Consider the following 20,602-nt stretch of genomic DNA (forward strand, 5'->3'; position numbering starts at 1 on the left):
ATCAAGTCCATCAATCTAGTGTGTCATTTGAGGCCACTGTTTTCCTTACTGACTTACTCTCTGGGTTCTCTATCCATCGATGTAAACGGGGTGTTGAGCTCCCTAGTATGATTGCCTTACTGCCAACTTCTCTGCACCTCTCCTGTGTGTTATATAGACACCCCTATATGGGTATGTAGAAGCTTACAGGAGCTGTGCTCTCGTGTGGGACTGATCCCTTTATGATTACGAAATGCCCTCTGTCTTTTGCTACTTGCTTTAAATTCTGTTTCCTCTAGGTATGGCTACACCAGCTTTCTTTTTTCCCCATTTGCAGGGAATGCCTTTTTCCCATCCATTTACTTTCATTGTGTGCATCTAGATCTGACATGGGTCTATAGGCAGTATATGTACCAGTTGTATTTTTTTATCCATCCATTCATCTACCCTATGTGCTTTGCTTGGAGCATTTACTACATTTACATTTAAAGTAATTATTGATAGGTATGCAGTTATTATTTTATTAATGGTTTTCTGATTAGTTTTGTAGTTCTTCCGTTCCTTTCTCATTCTCTTGCTCTCTTCTCTTCTATGTCTCCTCTGTGGGTTGTGTGTGCCCTCCTGTTGTGGTTGAGCCTCGACTGCTACTGGCACCTCAGTGGGTGGGACTGCCCCGCAGGCTGACTGGATGAGGGCTGCCATGACTATCAGATGGGCTGCGTGCGAGGGCAGGGCTGACCCCACAGAGCGGTGGGGCTGTAAGAGCAGTGGAGTCTACCCTTCAGATCTCTCATCTGCGGGGCTGCGGGTATTGCCCTGGCGGGTATTGACGCCGGCCCTGGTGCTGGCACTGGAGCCTCTTGTGTGGACTCAGGTCACTGCTGAGTATGCTTGGCTGGTGCCGCCTGGTGGGCGCCACAAAGTGACCTGTGGTCGGTTGCTGTTGTGCTGGAGTGGGAGGCACTTGGAAGAGGTCACACTGCAAGGCTGGCTGTCAAGAGCGCCAGGCTTGAGACCCGTGGAGGTCATCATGATGGGAACTGAGGCAGCAGCCACTGTGCTAGGCTTGTGACTCAGCTGAAACTACTTTCCAAGCCAACATTGGCCACAGCCTATGCCAGGCTTGGGGCTACCTGAGCAATGCAAGTTGAGACTGGGTGCTGGTTGCACTTGGAGCCACTTAGCAAGCTGGATGGGGCATGCTGTGGCCAGCCCCTGCTTGTCTGGGGTTTGGAGACCCTTGAGAGATTTTAGGAAAATCCGCAGCAGGAGCGGAGACAGACCGCTTGTGTGGAAAAGCTGCTGGAAGTGGCTCAGGCTGGCAGTGAAAGCTGGGTGGGGAGTGTCGGAGTGACTCAGCACAGCTGTAGGAGCAGTGCTAGCCAGGCTCCTGGAGCACAGATTCGGAGCCATCCTGAGCCTCCAGGTGGGTGGGGGAGGGGCAGCGGGCACAGCGGGGCCAGCCAGCATTTCTGTGCTTAGAGTGTTGTTCTGATGGCAGTCCTTCAGCTGGCAACCCACACCTACTCAGTATAGTTCCTCCCACATGTCCCTGGCACCTCCCAGCTGTTCCTGGGTTGGAGCCCCAAGTGAGTGAGCTCCTGCGTGAGCCAGCACCTGGGCCCCTCCAGAAGAATGGCTGGGGCACTGCAGCCCCTGCCTCACCCGCTGGCTTCTGAGCCCGATGTAGGGACTCCTCTTCCCAACACTGGAGTCCCAGGCGGAAAGCCCAGCCTGGTGCTGGGACCCCTCATTCCTCCGTGGAGATCTCCACAACCGAGATGGCCTTCTTATTCTTAACCACCACACGTGGGTGCGGGACCACCCACTTCACAACCCATTCGTCTCAACCGGGCTTCTCCATATTCTCATTAGAGCACCTCTAATTCAGCTGGTCTCCAGACGGTTCTCAGCGATAGCTGCTCCCTAACTTCGTTGTGATCTGCTGTGGTCATGGGAGGAGGTGAAGGCAGCGTTTATCTACTCCACCATCCTGACCAGAATACCCGAGTCTCTTCCTTTAATATAGGTGTTAGGGCAAGAAAATGTGTTTCTTAAAGCATGCCCTACTGAAGGCTGCTGTAGGACTACTTACTTTCGAAAGGGCTTTGGTGTCCCATGTTCAGTCATCCTAAAACAATGGGAAAAGAGTCAACAAAAAAACAAAATGTTAATTAAGAAATGTATGCCAGTGTTCAAAACTGGGTAAAACTACAGCGACTGATAAATAATTCTTCTTGATATTGTAAGAATAAATTGAAAAGCATTCAATATCTATCTAATATTTACTACCAATACAAGTTCTAATTTCTTCCCAAAAAGCACATGTGGGAATAACTGTAAAATACAGAAATAATATACAATTAAAAAACGGTAAGCAATGTCTGACACGGAGACCTCAGTTACATCTGAATTACCTTTCCACCTCCCATTCCTCCTCTTGCACCTGGTCCAATGGCGGTGGCGGGAACTCCGGGGCAGCACTGGAAGCACGAGGGGGGGCGTCTACGAGGTCTGCAGATGCTGGGGATTCTGCCACTGGCTTTGACCCTGAAGAGACAAACGGCACCCATTCAATTCGTGCCACACACATGTAATATCATGTACTTACTCAGCTGATGACAACAAAAACAAGGTGTTCATTTCAAAACAGCTTCAACCTAATCCACAGTCACATTCATATTTAAACAACTGTGGGTTAGCTAGAATCAAAATTCTAGTACATAACATCTTAAAATACACTAAAAACTAAATAGAAAATCAATTTTAAACAGCTTTTAAGTGTCAACATAAAACATGGCAACAACGCAGAAGAGCATATAAGAGAAAAAACATTCTCACCTATCCTTTTCTACCCTAAATTTTTTTCATTCATTCACATTTCAGATATTATGGAGATCCAACAAATAATAACTTTATACATTTTTATTACCTTTAGGTAATATCTACTTCTTCCTCCTCAGAAGATATTGCTTATTCTTCTTGCCTTCAATTTCCCCCCATTTCTTCCCTATGTTTGATAATTATATTATTATTAATTGGGTTTTGGTTATTACCTAAGTTTAAACAATTATCTATATACTAGAGGCCCAGTGCATGAATTTGTGCACCAGTGGGACCCTCGGCCTGGCCTGTGGGATTGGGCCGAAACCAGCTCTCCGACGTCCCCCGAGGGGTCCAGGATTGCGAGAGGGCTCAGGCCAGGACAAGGGACCCCACCAGTGCACTATTAGGGCCAGGGAGGGACCTCGGGAGGGCTCCAGGGCATGTCTGGCCTGTCTCGCTCAGTCCCAATTGGCTGGACCCCAGCAGCAAGCTAACCAACCAGAGCATCTGCCCTCTAGTGGTCAGTGCAGATCAGAGCGAGTGATTGAGAGGCCTTAGCATATCATTAGCATATTACGCTTTGATTGGTTGAACAGCTGATCGGCCGACCAGACACTTAGCATATTAGGCTTTTATTATACTAGAGGCCCGGTGCACGAAATTTGTGCAAGGGGGGTGTGCCCTTAGCCCAGCCTGCACCCTCTCCAATCTGGGACCCCCTCAAGGGATGTCCGACTGTCCATTTAGACCCAATCCTATATATAGGATTGGGCCTGAACAGGCAATTGGACATCCCTCTCACAATCCAGGACTGCTGGCTCCCAACTGCTCGCCTGCCTGCCTTCCTGATTGCCCCTAACTGCTTCTGTCTGCCAGCCTGATCACCCCCTAACCACTCGCCCACCAGCCTGATTGATGCCTAACTGCTCCCCTGCCAGCCTGATTGCTCCTAACTGCCCTCCACTGAAGGCCTGCTACCCCCCCAACTGCCCTCCCCTGCAGGCCTGGTCCCCCCACAACTGCCCTCCCCTGCAGGCCTAGTCCCCCCACAACTGCTCTCCCCTGCAAGCCTGGGTTCCCCCCAACTGCCCTTCCCTGCAGGCCCGGTCGCCCCCAACTTCCCTCCCCTGCCAGCTTGGTCACCCCCAACTGCCCTCCCCTGCAGGCTTGATCGCCCCCAACTGCCCTCCCTTGCAGGCCTGGTCCCTCCCAACTGCCCTCCCCTGCTGGCCATCTTGGGGCAGACATCTTGTGTGTTGGAATGATGGTCAATTTGCATATTACTCTTTTATTAGATAGGATAGAGGCCTGGTGCATGGGTGGGGGCCGGCTGGTTTGCCCTGAAGGGTGTCCTGGATCAGGGTGGGGGTTCCCTTGGGGTGTGGGGCGGCCTGAGCGAGGGGTCTGTGGTGGTTTGCAGGCCAGCCATGCCCCCCGGCGACCCAAGCGGAGGCCCTGGTATCTGGGATTTATTTATCTTGTATAATTGGAACATTGTAGCCTTGAGCAGAGGCCAGGGCCGGCCAGGAAGCTTGGCTTCCTCCATCGCCAAAGAAACCCAAGCCTCCTGCTCGCTCCGTGGCCGCAGCCATCTTGGTTGGGTTAATTTGCATACTCGCTCCTGATTGGCCTGTGGGTGTGGCTTGTTGGCATAGTGGAGGTACGGTCAATTTGCATATTTCTCTTTATTAGTGTAGATAGGACATTCTATATAATAAAAGGATAATATGCAAATAACTGAACGGCGGAACAAATGGAACTGAACAACCCGTCGCTATGATGTGTGCTGACCACCAGGGGGCATGCACAGAACATGGCGGGCATCGGCCACGGTGAGATGGTGGAGCAGGTGAGTGGTGGTGCCAGAGCCAGTCGCTGTCATCGGGGCAAGCCTCTGTTGGTTACTGAAAATTCTTTATTCCCGTGCACTGTGGTTCCACCCAGCACTCACACCTGCTGCCGGTGCCGGCCCCACTCCCACCTGCTGCTGGCGCCCAGCTCTGGTCCTGATGGCTTGGCGCCATCAGTGGGTGCGAGCGGTGGCTGCCAGCCCCAATCATCCCTGAGGGCTTCTCCACCTCCCTCTGCTCTTGAGGGGAGATCGGAGCCAGCAGCCGCCTCTTGCACCTGCTGCTGGTGCCGGAGCCACCACTCGCAGCCACCACCAGAACCGTCCCTGCTTGCACCTGCAGCCAGTGCTGGAGCCACTGCTCGCACCCGCTGCCCGGCGCTGGTTCCAATCGCTCAGAGCCATCAGTGGGTGCGAGCGGTGGCTGCCGGATCTGATCACCCGAGGGCTTCTCCACCTACCCCTGCTCCTGCATGGTGATTGGGGCAACAGCTGCTCTCACCCGCTGCTGGCACCGGCCCCAATCACTCTGCACCTTCAGTGGGTATGAGTGGGGCCAGCGCTGTCAGTGCATGGGAGCGGCGGCGGTGGGCGTGGGGCTGCCGGCAGACAGGGGACTGGGGACGGGGCCACAGTGGTAGGAGCCGGAAAGGGATGCAGGAATGAGCTGAGACCTGTTCCTGTGCCTATCGCAGCCTCGTGGCCCACAGTTCCTTTCAAGGTGCACAAATTCATGCAGTGGGCCCCTAGTATATATATAAGAGCCTAAGCAACCGACTGACCAGACACCCTCTCGCAATCTGGGACCCCTCGGGGGATGTTGGAGAGCTAGTTTCGGCCTGATCCCCACAGACCAGGCTGAGGGACCCCACTAGTGCATGAATCCGTGCATCAGGCCTCTAGTATCTATATATTTGCTCCTTCAAGAAGTTAGTATCTTCTTGTTGTTGTTAATCCTCACCCGAGGATATTTTCTCCATCGCTCTTCAGAGAGAGTGGAAAGGAGGGAGGTTGAGAGAGAAACATCGATGTGAGAGACACATCAACTGGTTGCCTCCCACACGCACCCCAACTGGGGACAGGGAGCCAACCCACAACCCAGGTAGGTGCCTTTGACCAGGAATTGAACCTGCAACCCTTTAGTGCTCAGGCCGGCACTCTAACCACTGAGCAACACCAGCCAGGGCAAGAAGTTAGTATGTTAATGCTCTTCTATGTCAGATTAGGTATTTAGTGACCTTTCCTTTCTTCTACCTTCATTTCTTTCAACTACAATTTCACTTGTATAATTAACAGGATTTTTACATTTCCATTCTGATCTGTAGCCACAGAATTTTCTGTGCTTTGCCTAAGAGACTGGTTCTCAAAGTCTGAAAACAAACATATGCTTACATTATTATAGCAATATATACATATGGTCATATACAATATATAACATATGTGTATATATACATATTCCTGTCAGGTCAAAAGGTATGTTAGTTAGGATTATATGGTCTGATAATGTAATTCCTGGGCCATTTGAAATAAAATGATTATTATATTAAAGTCTTATACTCATCAATTACTTTAAGATCATGCCACTTGTTATTTTGCTTCCTGTTTAAAATCATGACTTAACTTTCTGAACAACTGTTTTTCTAAATGCTTTTCAGCAAAATAATAGAATTTTATCAAGTCTCAAATGTTTTCATCTGCTACATTTTATTGTAGTGTGCACACACCCGCTTCCACCCGTGCTTGTCCTGCACGCTCTTGTGTTTGTCAGAGCCGCTGCCCTGGGCCTGTGACAGGCATCATCCTCGAACTGCCCTTCTCCACATTCCTGGGTGGTTCCCATTTTTTCCTGGATCTCATGACATTTTCTTTCCTCCTATTTATTCTCATTTTGCTACAATGGTACCTTAAAATAATTTTCGAGTAAAAGGTACATTTCAGTTAAACTCTTAATCCTAGAATATCTGAAAATGCCTTCCTGTTTTTCTCCGTACTTTAGGGAGGGTCTGAATGCAGACAGACTTCTAAGTTCGATGCCACTTCCTTTCAGAAGCTGCAGAAATGCTCTTTGTGTTCAAGCACCCAGTGTCCTAAGGCAAGTGTGATGCAGTGCGACCCCTGCTTTAGGGCCACAGTTAGAGCTCCAGGACAATCATCCTGTGGAGAACTTGACTCTCCCCACACACTTCCTTCACCCTCCCTAAAACAGAGCCCCTGGCCTCCCCCAGTACATAAAAGACAGACTTCCCATAGTCTGCAGTGCAAGGAGCAGAAGCTGCTGACATGATTGTGTTGATTAGACTTTTGGTTCCGTCATTTTCAGCTTTGCCTCCTGTCCATGCGCTCCACAGCCAGCCCTGGGCCTGCAGGCTCTCGTGGGCAACAGGCCGCCTTGGGCTCCTTCACCAAGTTATGGGCTTCAGCTTCCTTTATGTTGTTTCATCCACCAAACCACCACTGTCCTTGTTCAGTCTCCCCAAAAGGCGCTGACATTTCTTATTTGTTGATAACATCTTACTTTCCTCTACCTCCTTTTTGTTTTCTGTTTGTTAACCACCATGCTTGTATTTATTTCACTGAGACATGGAGCCATGAGTGAGTGCATGTACATAATCCAACACCTTCAGAGTTCTGTGTCAGTCTCCCGACTTTTCTCCAAATGTCCCTCCTACTTCTTTGTCTTAAATAAAAACCTGCCTATCCCATGAGGAGGCCACCTTTCCTGCAACTACCCCTCCCGTAGAGACTTGCGCTCTGTCACGCACTGGGCTCAGCAGGGTAGAGATGAGATGGGTTCCTCCCGCAGCACATTCTTCAGACCATTGTCTCGCTTCCTCCCTCCCTGGACATTCCACATGTCCTTTTCCTCACAGCAGTCACCTAGGAACACCACCTGTGGCTGCGGCTTCAAAGTTCTCCTCTTAACCCAAACGTCACATGGCCTGAAACCCCACATGCATGTTAAGCTATTCGAACTCCCATCTCCTGGATTCCTTCCTTTATTCCTTCCTTCGTCTCTAGCACCCTCCTCCACGCCACCTCAATGATCACTCCCACCGCTTTAGCCTTGACCTTGGCTTCACCAAAAACTGACTGCCTCCCAAATCACTAACACAGGCATTGCCTCCTCCAAACAAAACCACCTCTTCTCCAGCTCACGTGCTTAAGAAACTCATAACACGTGCTGTCTGAAGAACATGATAATAAACTCGTTCCCAAGTATCTACAATTACTTCATATCTGTCTTGACTCTTTAAATCCCCTCTTTTCACCAAGGTTATTACTCTGAGGCAATATCCTAGTCTTTCATCTCCTCTCTCCTTTTCAAAACTTTGTTCCATTGGTTACTACAGTTTATCCCTGCATCTTCAACCTCTTCCTAGCAGCTGGCTTCTCCTTAGCAGTTAAAAGGCATCTCTAGTCTAATTTTAAAAGCCTTCCTTAGATCTCCCACGTCTGCCCCGAACCTCTGACAGTCCTCCACGCTCCTTTACCTTTCCTCTATGGACTCAGCACAATTTGAATTGTGAGTGTAGGACTCTCCCCCAGGAGACTAAGCTGCATGGGGCAGAATCTATGTATAATTATCATGTGCTAACATCTGGTATGAAGCTGATGCCTAACAGAAAGCTCAGTAATAGTTTTTGAATGGATGAGAACTTGAAAATTATCATTCAGCACAGATTTGTCACTAGTTGTCAAATATTAAAACTAAATTTAACTGGGGTTCAGTCTTGACTAAAATAACCTGCCACTCTGTTTCTTAGTATGATTGTTTTAAAATCTTGACTCTTAGTTAAGCTGAACTACAGCTCACCCATATCATTCTCTTTCCCTCCGTCCTGGAAGAGAGTGGCCACTGAAGCCACCGAGGACATGGAGCCAGCGGGCAGGTACCCAGCGTCGGCTCCATCACTTGCTGGCCCACTCTGGCGCAACTTAGCAGCATCTTGGGGCTCAGGACTCACAGGTGGGGGTGTGGGTGAGTGCTTAGGGTGGCGCTGCTTCTGTAGCTCCATGGCTCTGCCAACTGAACAGAAAGAAATGGTCAAAAATTTGTGTTTCAAAGCAGCTAAAAGGATGTCAAAGGTCTGGAAAAATATCTAAAACATGGTAGGCCCTAGAAAACTATAAGGCTAATTATTACACAGAGAAAGGAAAGGGAAGTAGGAAAGACAGAAAGGAAGGGAAATGAGAGGAAGGGGGAGAGGGAGAAGAAGGTGGAAGAGGGCTGAAAGGGAGAGAGAGGGAGATGGTGCAGCGTGAGGGGAGACAGGAGGTAGACAAATATGAGCAAGAGAAAAGGAGAGGGCGCCATGGCGGGAGAGCGGGGTGCTGAGGCAGGCAGGTCTGAGGGGAGCATACGTGCTGGTACCCGTGGAGAGGAAGCCTTTGAGCTCTGTGAGCTCTAGAAGCTCCCCACTCCCCCAACCCTCGTCACTTCATCACAAGGCTCCCTGGTCCGTCCAGTACCCTCCTGCTCCTGTCAGTCACACAAACGGAGCTTGCACCTCGGCGCCGTCCTCGCAGCAATGTACCCCCTCAGAGCTCCACATCATGGGCCCCCTGGGAACTCGTGGTCAGCATCTGGGAAACACTCCCTCTCCTCAACTTCTCTAAAAATGTCCTTCACCTTCTCAGTGTTTCTCCACAAGGGCGCCAATGCCCTGAGGGAGAGCGCCTCATCCTGTAGGACAGTTAGCGTCACTCGGTCCCAACCCCTCCCCACAGGACTCGTGTCTTCCTCACAGCTCCACCATTCCACGTCCTCCTCAGCCCTCTCCAGGGGCTGATCACTCCCCTGGGCCTGACGGTGGAGGGAGATCAAAAAATAAAGCACAGTGGAGAGGTGAAAAGTGTGAGGGATAGCCGAAACCGGTTTGGCTCAGTGGATAGAGTGTCGGCCTGCAGACTGAAAGGTCCCAGGTTCGATTCCGGTCAAGGGCACGTACCTTGGTTGCGGGCACATCCCCAGTAGGAGGTGTGCAGGAGGCAGCTGATTGATGTTTCTCACTCTCTATCCCTCTCCTTTCCTCTCTGTAAAAAATCAATAAAATATTAAAAAAAAAAAAGTGTGAGGGATATATGTATAAAAGGATTGAAAGTATGGTGGAAAGACCCATGCACATTTTCTGTGTTTTTAATTTTTAACTTTAATGATCAGAACATGAATACAAACAAAATTAGGACAGGTGAATGAAATATATTATGGATAACTAATGGGATGCTCTGCTACCATCACAGGGGATGTTTTTGACAATTATGAAGCCACATGGGAGAGTTTAGTGCAGACAGAACACCGAATGGAAGCAAGGCACATTGGAAGTTCAGAGGAACCATGTCAAGAACACCCTCTCTAGCAATTCACTCTAGCTCAATGAGCCCCTGTTAAAAGGCGGTGTGGGCAGCAGAATACAGCATTTTAAACTTCAACATACTTGCACTGTTGTCAGGACGGCTGGGCCTCCGTGGGGGCCCCAGGATGCTGGAGAATCCCCTTCGCTTCCCCTTTTCTTCGCCTTCCCTATCTTTCTTCATACTTTGCTAGAGTTAAGGTACAATCAAAGAGATAAGAGATACATAACAGAGTGGGTTTCTTCTGTTGCTTTCAAACATAGAAATGGAATTCCAATGGTCATTTGAAAGAAATTGGTTAAATGTAAATGAAACACACACACACACACACACACACACACACACGATACTCATTAGAAACTGGCACACAGTACTGTGTATAGATGAAACTTAAGATATCTGGGTGGAGGAGTGTATATGGGGGATAAATACTGATGGAAGGAGACTTGACTTGGGGTGGTGAATGCACAATACACTGGACAGATCATGCATTATACAATTGTACACTTGAAACCTGTGTAATTTTATTAACCAATGTCACCCCAGTAAATTCAATAAAAAACTTAAGACATTTTTCCAAACTCTTGGAAACAAAAGGATAGTTTTATAACACATTTACTGGGAGCTTGATCAACATGATTCATTTATCCACTGAGCAAATATTTACTTAATAAGCTCATGAAATGTGAGCGCACTATGCTAAAAGCTGGAAGTCCAATGATGAAGGAGCTCCTTGCCCTCACAGAGCTTCACTATCAAATAAAAATTAAACAAAAACACAAATAATTACCAACTATGACAGGCACCACAAAAGAAAAGGGTAAGCTGGGGATGGTACTCTGTGTAAGTTGCTGTTTTCAACTTTTCATATTTTCTAGTAATTAGAAAATATCCCCGATTTCTCACTGGGTTTTGAGTTTCTGACAACAGGAGCCATATCTTAGACAAATAAGCACCCTGCACAAAGCTGCTGAAGAAGTGAACACTAAGCAGGAAAGCATCGAGCACAGGCAAAAGCACCAAGACCTGCACCCAGTGCTCTCCCAGCCTCACCTTGATTTTTGGAAGGAACCCAATCCGACCCCGTTTATGCTCCAAATTTCGAGGTTCTTTCACTTTTACTCCCAGATGCTTCATGTACATGAAAATAACATACTGCATTGTTGAACTGGAGGAAAACAGATTAAGGAAAATAAGAAAAAGGAGGGTGGCTAAAATAAAGATAGCAACTGACTTCCAAAACCTCGGTGATGGAATTCTTAGAGTTCATTCATCACATAGAAAAGAAGGAATTACCAGGAAAGGATTCTATCTCAAGACACTAGAATATTAGTCAAATAAAATATAAGCCACCAGAAGGAGACGGTCTACATTTTTTAAGTTAAAAGAAATAAAATATAATTCAGGACTGACAAAAAAAAAGAGTTTATTTTTTATTTCCTTAAAATTCTAGAATAAAAGTTATATTACCTCTTATCTTCTTCTATAGCCTGAGTAGTCATCCTAAAAATAAAAACATTTACAAATGAAATATTAAAGTTTAAGAAAAGAGTTGCTACTATTAAACCCAGATGCCTGAAACAGCAGAACAGGGACTGTAATTCCAAGAAAAACCCCTCTATCCTCAAAGGAGCTGCATGCTTCTCACTCATGTCCTGTCATCAACTATAAACGTTTTATAGCAAGAAATGTGATTTCCAAACCTCTGAATTTAAACCAATGAAAGCATTTAACCTGTTCTTCATCAGCCAGAAATTTTTTAGTTACTCATTTTGCTAATACCCAGAAAAAGAAATTCAAGAACTTTATTTAAAATAAATTATCAGCAAAAATAATAAAGTATCAGCAAAAAAAGTAAGTAAAACATTCAGTTTATCAAGCACCATGACGACGTAAGTAGCCCCGCCCACCTAGCCCTGCCCCACTTCTGGGATGTGCTCAGAGTGTACCGTCTCTCAGCAGAATAAAGGGCATGTCTACGTCACGTCTATTACTTACAACACTTCTTCGATTTTGGCAACAATCTGTTCTGCGCATGCCCGCTCCTTCTCCAAGGTGACCCGGTCCTTGTCTCTCTCAACGTCAAGTTTGGTTAGTTCGCTTTCAGCCAAGGTGAGCCCCATGCTCCTTTTCTGCCTAAAGGGAACAGGAGGCATTGCCTGAAGTAGCTCAGAGGAGAGTATCTCCCTCATCTGTTTCCATAGCCACGAGTTCCCAGCAACAGGCACAGGTCAGAGTTTTTCTATCAGCACACATGTCTGCTAGGACGACAGAGGAAGACCTTCCAGGGGCACTCACTCAACAGAGCACAGACCCTGAAGGAACACACTCAGCACAGACAAATGGGGAAGTCACATGGAGTGGGAACTATGAACTCTCAATATCCAAACACTTTGACTCCAGAAGCTCATTATGCTTTAGTAACAGAGACAGAGACCAGATGCTAAGCTGAGGATTTCATGTATAACCTACCAGTTATGTCTCTCTATCCCCACGCTTACCGGAAATCCTCCAAGTGCCTCTGAATCTCAGGGTGGACTCGTTCTTGCATAGTGTGAATATAGTGGCGATGGAGATCCTCAGGAATAAGCTCAGGTCTTCTTTTTTCTGAAAAGAGAAAAGGGAAACATTTACTTGATCTAAAGGTATAATCTGTGCATTATCACTGGCAACGTACCAATGTGACTGGGGTAAACTCTTCTTGGAGTAAGACAAAGAGTTCTTCAATTTGTATTTCATCTCATGATTCAGATTTCATTTACCCTTCAATGCGATGACCTACTAGTCACCACTTGACACATAACACCTTTACAAATGAGCCAAGCTACATAACTATCCTATCTAATAAAAGAGTAATATGCAAATTAACCACCACTCCGCTGCACCCACAAGCCACACCCACCAGCCAATCAGGAGCGAATATGCAAATAAACCCATCCAAGATGGCTACGGCCACAGAGAGCAGGAGGGAGGCTTGGGTTTCCCTGGCAATGGAGGAAGCCAAGCTTTCCGCCTGCCCTAGCCAGCCTAGGCCTCCACTCAAGGCTACAAAGTTTCAATGATAGAAGATACATAAACCCAAACAGAAATGGCGGCAGCCACGAAGCTGGAAAGAGCAGGAGGCTAGGGCTGCCCTGGGTGATGGAGGAAACCAAGCTTTCCGCACACCCTGGCCAGCCCAGGCCTCCACTTAAGGCTACAAAGTTTCAATTATAGAAGATACATAAATCCCCCCAAAAATGGCTGCCTCCACGGAGCAAGCAGAAGGCTTGGCTCTGCTCCAGGCTACAAACTTTCAATTGTAGAAGATAAACAAACTCCAGATCCCAGGGCTTCCGCTTGGGTCGCTGGGGGACATGGCTGGCCTGCAAACCACCACAGGCCCCTCGCCCAGGCCACCCCTTGCCCCAAGGGAACCCCCACCCTGATCCGGGACATCCTTCAGGGCAAACCAGCTGGCCCCCACCCATGCACCAGGCCTCTATCCTTTCTAATAAAAGAGTAATATGCAGATTGACCATCACTCCAACACACAAGATGGCTGCCCCCATGTGGTCAAAGATCCTGCCCCCATGTGGACACAAGATGGCCACCACAAGATGGCCAGCAGGGGAGGGCAGTTGGGAGGGACCAGGCCTGCAAGGGAGGGCAGCTGGGGGCGATCAAGCCTGCAGGGGAGGGCAGTTAGGGGTGACCAAGCTGGCAGAGGGAAGTTGGGGGCGAACAGGCCTGCAGGGAAAGGCAGTTGGGAGGGACAAAGGCCTGCAGGGGAGGGCAGTTGGGGAGGACCCAGGCCTGCAGGGGAGAGCAGTTGGGGAGGACCAGGCCTGCAGGGGAGGGCAGTTGGGAGGGACCAGGCCTGCAAGGGAGGGCAGTTGGGGGCGATCAAGCCTGCAGGGGAGGGCAGTTAGGGGTGACCAAGCCGGCAGAGGAGGGAAGTTGGGGGTGACCAGGCCTGCAGGGAAAGGCAGTTGGGAGGGACCCAGGCCTGCAGGGGAGAGCAGTTAGGGGTGACCAGGCCGGCAGGGGAGGGCAGTTAGGGGAAAATAGGCTGGCAGGGGAGCAGTTAGGCATCAATCAGGCTGGCAGGGGAGTGGTTAGGGGGTGATCAGGCTGGCAGGCAGAAGCGGTTAGGGGCAATCAGGAAGGCAGTCAGACGAGCAGTTGGGAGCCAGCAGTCCTGGATTGTGAGAGGGATATCCGACTGCCCGTTTAGGCCCGATCCCTCGAGGGGTCCCAGACTGGAGAGGGTGCAGGCTGGGCTGAGGGACCCCCCCCCACCCAGTGCACGAATTTCGTGCACCGGGCCTCTAGTAGAGATACAATTCTCCAGGATATAGGTGCTCCAAACTTACCTAGATCTACTGATATTTCATCAGGAACAGAAACTTTCAAGTGCTAAAACAGAAATGCAAAGAAAAAGTGAGACAGCACTCAGGACTTTTCAAGATGCATACAAGTGCCTGCATAAAGTAAATTAATAGAGCCTGGACACCTCTTTTCACAAGCACAATCATGCATAAGCTCATTTACTGTGCTCCCCCACCCAATGTCACAGCTCTGGTGTGTTCTATTGTTTAACCTGGAAAAGAAGCCCTTTCCACAGATCATGCTATAAAGGAATTATCTACAATATTTACTAAATGACTAAATGCTTTTGTGCCTTACTTATTCTTACTGGCTTTATTGTAGCTTTCTGGAATGAATGAATACTGACTTTGGCTTTCTAGAATCTGGTTAATCTACATTATTTGAATTAATATAGGTAAAAACTAAACTATGTGCATATATTATTATATGGAAAATTCACTCATATATAACTACTAGAGGCCTGATGCATGCAATTCGTGCAAGAGTAGGCTTTCCTTCCCCCGGCTGCCGGCACCAGCTTCCCTCCGGCCAGCAGCATGCACCCAGGACCCGGGCTTCCTTCTGGCTGCTGGCAGGCACCCGGGACCCAGGCTTCCCTCACAGCCCCAGCTTCATCTGGAAGGTCATCTGGAAGGATGTCGGGAAGGACGTCTGGTCTTATTAGCATATTATGCTTTTATTATTACAATTTTTATTTACTGTATTTGAGATACTCCCACTATAGACCATGACATTTCCAGTCCCTTTCCTTAAAGAACCCTCACAATAGTCACACTCCCAATGAGAAAGTTAGTGGATGTCATTTCTGAGGATTCGGAGTCTTAAATATCCAGTAACCATCTGTAGTATTTACACTACTGAACTAATTAAAATAACTGTGTTTTAGTTCTGTATAGCTAGGACTTCTCCCATAATAATTGCAGTTTCTGGTCCCACTATTAATTTAGAAATGTGTTTTCCTTCCCATCAATTTGGGAAATATCTTAAAAATAAATTTTTTTTTGTAGTTACAGTAAGTATCATAACCTCTGTATACTGACTTTGTATTGTACTCCTACTTAAGTCGTATACTTCCAGAATTTAAACAATTCCTATAAGATCTGAAGTTTCATATTTGAAAGTAAGTCACTGCTAAAAATTAGGAGATCGCTAATATTCATTTGAAGGACAGGGAAGTGGATTTCAAAGCTTTCTCTTTAACTGATGTTGCCATGCTGCAGCTCAAATCAACTTTCCTAAAAGTATTTCTAGCACAAATGCAAAAAAGTAAATAAATGTTCATTTCTACATGTGGATACTTATATGAAAAAAATATCACCTGTGTGTCAAAAATAATTAGCAAATTAATCAAGGTTCTTACATTTTAATGTTAATAAACTTATATAGACCAGTAGCAAAATATAAAGTTTTAACTTAGCATGGAGCTCTATATGTGAAATTCAAATACACTTCAATATGCTGTCATTTCTTAATAAATATGATGTGTAATATATTAAACAATGGCAGTAAAATCAGAAGCCTAACATTCATTCAAAAAATATCTAAGTGGCCACTCTGTGCTGCCATCTATTAATATTGGGGGAACAGCAGTGAATAGACAGGATAAAAACATCTTCCCTGACGAAGTTTACATTCAGGATAGAGTAAGAATACAAACAAAGTAAGTTAATAAAATATAAGTTCTATAGACAAAAACAACAGGAGAGACAGCAGCATAAAGTGAAAGGGGTTACATTTTAAGTGGGCTGGTCAGGGAAGGCCTCACTGAGAGGTGATTATATTCAGCAGTGTGCAGGCAACTATGTAAAGGAACGGAGCAAGGGGAGCTGGAGAAAGGAGGGGCCCAAAGTTTCTGTGTGTGTTTACTGCTTTAAGATGGGAGAACTAATGAGGTCTGCAGCGGACGTAAATGGCTCCACAGAAAACAAGAACTGGTGGTGCAGGGCAGAAAGCGCTGCGGATACAGCAGCGTCTCTACATAGGAGCAATGCACAAGGTGTGGCGGAGGAGAGGATGTATCTGCAGAAGTTCTCTTCTGTAGACTACTTTAAATTTCTCAAGCAAAAGCCAGGTCATCAGCTGAGAAAAGGACAGGAGAGGAAGGGTTAGGAGTTCTAGGAGAAAGCAAGTATGACACAGTCATATGAGAGAGAGAACTAGGGACACAGAGTGACTGATTACCTAGGGAGCATTCAGGGCCGGTTCTCCTTTCCCGAGAGCAAAGCGAATAATAAAACTCTTAGGAAACACTATTGCCATTTACTATCATTTTTGTAAATAAGATAGTTTTCACCACTTTTTAGTTAAACTTGTACCTAAAAACTTCAAAGAGGCCAAGCGGAGTTCAAGTATGCAAGTGTTACCCTTTGGATCCTGACATATAAATGTATATCATTGTGTTCTCTTTTTATTCCCTCATCCTAATCATACACATGTGACAACAGGTATGCCTACAACTAATTTAGAAATGATAAAAAAACAAAAACAGCCAAGAGTAATTAGTAACTGACAGATGTCACAAAGCACAATAAAGTTCAAAAATATGGAGGGAGTCCTGGCTGGTACGGCTCAGTTGGTTGGAGCATCATCCTGTCCTTCCAAAGGTTACAGGTTCGATCCACGGTCAGGGCATGTGCAGGAGGCAACCGATCAATGTTTCTCTCTCTCTCTCTCTCCCCCCTTCTCCTGTCTGTCTCTCTCTCTCTCTCTCTCTCTCCCCCACCCCCACACCATTCCTAAAATCAATTTTTAAAATAATTTAAAAAAGTGAAAGAAAAAAATCAAGTGGGAGGGAAAACTGGAAGTAGGAGGCCGATAACTCAATGTACTAGAGCAAAGAGTTTACTATTAACTTGGTAACTTACTGCAGATCGATCCAGGAAGAATTGATGGAACTCAAGGAAGATACGACGAGTCTCCTTGGAATTGGTCTGTTTATAAAGGTCTGAATAGAGATAACAGAGCTGTAGTAAAGAAGAAAATGAAGAAGTAAAGTGAGAAATCTTGAAAAATATAATCTGTTATATTCTCATAGAGTATGAATGTTTGGAACAGGCAAGTCACCATAAACAATGTACCAGAACAAAGGCAACAGTGATAGTTAAAACATTCAACAAAGTACTTAAAAAAATAAATAACATTTTAAGTATCTTTCATGTCTATCCTTATATGTTTAGAAAACTGAAAAAAGTCTTTCCACTTATTTCACAGAAGTGAAAAGTTTTATGGTTTATTAATCAATGTAAAAACTTTGAATTTGCTAAATCGTAAAATATATTACCAATGTCGCAGGGTCAAACTGTGAAACTACATGGTGTAAAAAAACAGCCAAGTGAGCAGGGCGAGATTTCAGCAGTTCAATGCTCTGGAAACAGCTGCACTGCCCATTGATCTAGAAAAAGAAACAATTACACATCAGTAACTCCAACACAAATGCAAATGTCACATGAGCTCAACTAAGCATAACTATCAAAATCTACTTAGATCTACCGTAAAAAATTCAAGATTTGAGAAATTTCACTAGAATTTACTAGCAACACAGGCTATGGAATCTTTTCCTCTGACATGAGCACTTTCAGGGGAGAGGCTGGGAGGAAGGCCATCCTGGGCGAATGCAGGTTAGGAGATAATTATCAAGGAGCTGAGACATCTCTGAGTCAGCACACACCTACCTCATAGCACTCCTGCAAATGTCCTGGAAGACTCTCTGCCTAATAAGGAACCAGCTCTTTTCCTTTTCTTTTGAACTAATCACAGAAATAGTGGTAGAAAATGGAGTTGTATCACTTTAAGTAACACTGGCCTATAATAAATGTATATATTCCTTAATATACAGAAAACAGAAAACAGCAATCATTAAAATTAAGGTAACTAAAATCACAATTTTCATATAATTTTTACACATAAATAAATTACGGTGAGACTAAAGTTAATCTAAGGAACAGTCCCAATCCCATACAATGTCTCTTAGAAAACGCAAGAGGAGGCCGACACTATCGTGGGGCTCAGCCCACCTGCTTTTCCAGATGACCTAATAGATCCACAATTCTTATTAAAAAAAGAAAGAAAATACAAGAGGACGTAACACTTGCTGCCTCCTACACGCCCCCAACTGGGGATCGAGCCTGCAGCCTGGACATGTGCTGTGCCAGGGAATCGAATCCTGACCTCCTGGTTCATAGGTCACACTCAACCACTGAGCCACACAGGCTGGGCTGAGGCAGCACTTCTTATTCAACCTAGGCGGCCAGCAATACCCAACTATTAAAACCAAATTACAAAAACAACAACAAAAAATCCCAAAACTACACAATATCCCCCATAAACACAGACACAAAAATCCTCAGCAAAATAATGGCAAATTGAATCAGCTACGTCTAAAAAGGAAAATACATTATGACCAATTAAAGTTTATCCTGGAATGCAGAGCTGGCTCAATAGGCTAATATCAATCCATATTAGGAGACTAATATAATCATCTCACTCGTTCAATAACGTTCAATATCCATTCGTGATAAAAACTCTCAGCAGACTAGGAATAGAAGGAAACTTCCTTAACCTGTAATAAAAAGTATTTGTGAAAAACCTACAGCTAACCTTATTATACTTTATGATGAAAGACTAATCTTTCTTCCTAAGGTCAGTAATAAAGCAAAGATGTGCTGCCTCACCTCTCCAGTTCAACCACATTACTGGAAGTCTTAATCAGTCCAGTGAAGGTAACAACAAGAAATAAAAGATAAACAGATTGGAAACAAAAAAGTTGTCTCTAGTCACAGACACCATGGTTGCCTATGGAGAAAATCACAAAGTTGTTGTTGTTGTTAACCCTCACCCGAGGATATCTTTTTCCAGTGCTTTTTTAAAGAGAGTGGAAGGGAGGTGGGGGGGGGGGGGGGAGAGAGAGAAACATTGATGTGAGAGACATATCGGTTGGTTGCCTCCCACATATGCCCTGGGGTGCGGGCTCAAGCCTGCAACAGAGATTGCCCTTGACCAGGACTTGAAGCCGCAACCATTAGGTTTGTGGGCCTATGCTCTACCCACTGAGCCACATTGGCCAGGGCGCCAAAAGAGCTATTTTAAAAAGCTCCTTGAAGTACCAAGCCAATCATATTCCTATATACCATCAATAAACAATTGGAATTTGAAAGAAAAAGAAAAACAACCTTTACAATAACACCTCCCCCTCCTAAAATGAAGTACTTAGGTCTAATCAGTGACTTATCAGTTTTAAAAGCAAAGTCATTCCTATTGATTAAAGCTAAAATAAGCAACTAACCCACTAATTAACCAGTTAATCTTAGTTAATGTCCAGAAAGTGTTCATTTTTACAATAATCAAATATCTCAGAAAATTAATGTGTTTTTTTTAGAAAAAAATATCATCACCTGTTCATGTTCAGTACCAAAATCATCATCCTCTGCTCCAATAATGTGAGGTGCTATGCGGGTCGCGGGGCTCCCGATAAGTGACTGAGTGTCCTGGTGATATTCAGAGAAAAGAAACAAAAAAATTACCTGTCATCAAATTCAGAGAAAGAATAAAAAATGTGGTTTACCAAAGAGGTGTGACTTCTTTTTATTTTTTTTCTTTATGTACTTTACTCTCAAAGAAGTGGTTCTCAAGTTTTCAAGGCCATGAACCACAGCAGCAAACAAACTACAACAGTATTTGTGGGGGAGGGAGCACAATTCTCCTGGAAATAATAAACATTCTTTGCTCACTATACCCCTGGTTATCTGATTTCAATCACTCTCAGGATACTTCATTTATTACTTTATACATGTCTAGACCTGGATACAGAAAAAATGAAATTAGCTTATATAAATTGTTAAATATTAAAAAGTTATTATTTTAAAATGTGAGTGAAGACATCAGGGCAAAGGAAACATGAGCGTAGAAATGATAATACAAAATTTGCAGAGGTTAATACAAAGATTTCTATTAATGTCACATATTGAAAACTGTCACTAAACCTTAATTTTTCATTTTTAATTAATTTTCCTAAGTGCACAATGCAGCACTTCCAGCCCTGCACTGTTGATATTTTGGACAGGTAATGCTTTGTGGGAGTTGTGCTGTGCATTGTAAGGTGTTTAACAGCATCCTTCCCTCTACACACCTACTGGATGCCAGTAATAGCCTCCCAGCAACGACAATCAAAAATGTTCCTAGATATTATCAAGTGTCCCAGGGATAAAATCACTCCTGGCTGAAAATTAC

General features: G+C 45.5%; 1 protein-coding gene across 3 annotated transcripts in view; it reads right to left on the bottom strand.

Annotated features, from left to right (window-relative positions):
- ARHGEF12 (Rho guanine nucleotide exchange factor 12) overlaps positions 1–20,602 on the bottom strand; it is a 230,774-nt gene that overhangs the window by 67,541 nt on the left and 142,631 nt on the right. For all 3 annotated transcript variants that reach the window (XM_080687470.1, XM_080687471.1, XM_080687469.1), the window contains 12 exons: positions 19,768–19,860; positions 17,658–17,768; positions 17,242–17,340; positions 14,362–14,404; positions 12,508–12,613; positions 12,005–12,142; positions 11,477–11,509; positions 11,060–11,174; positions 10,090–10,195; positions 8,469–8,681; positions 2,397–2,529; positions 2,075–2,110 (listed from right to left, as the gene is read on the bottom strand). In XM_080687470.1, the coding sequence (XP_080543596.1) occupies positions 2,075–2,110; positions 2,397–2,529; positions 8,469–8,681; positions 10,090–10,195; positions 11,060–11,174; positions 11,477–11,509; positions 12,005–12,142; positions 12,508–12,613; positions 14,362–14,404; positions 17,242–17,340; positions 17,658–17,768; positions 19,768–19,860 (1,226 nt within the window). The remainder of the gene's footprint in view (positions 1–2,074; positions 2,111–2,396; positions 2,530–8,468; positions 8,682–10,089; positions 10,196–11,059; positions 11,175–11,476; positions 11,510–12,004; positions 12,143–12,507; positions 12,614–14,361; positions 14,405–17,241; positions 17,341–17,657; positions 17,769–19,767; positions 19,861–20,602) is intronic.

The sequence above is a fragment of the Plecotus auritus genome (genome assembly GCF_963455305.1).
Source record: "Plecotus auritus genome assembly, chromosome: 9".
Taxonomy (NCBI): domain Eukaryota; kingdom Metazoa; phylum Chordata; class Mammalia; order Chiroptera; family Vespertilionidae; genus Plecotus; species Plecotus auritus.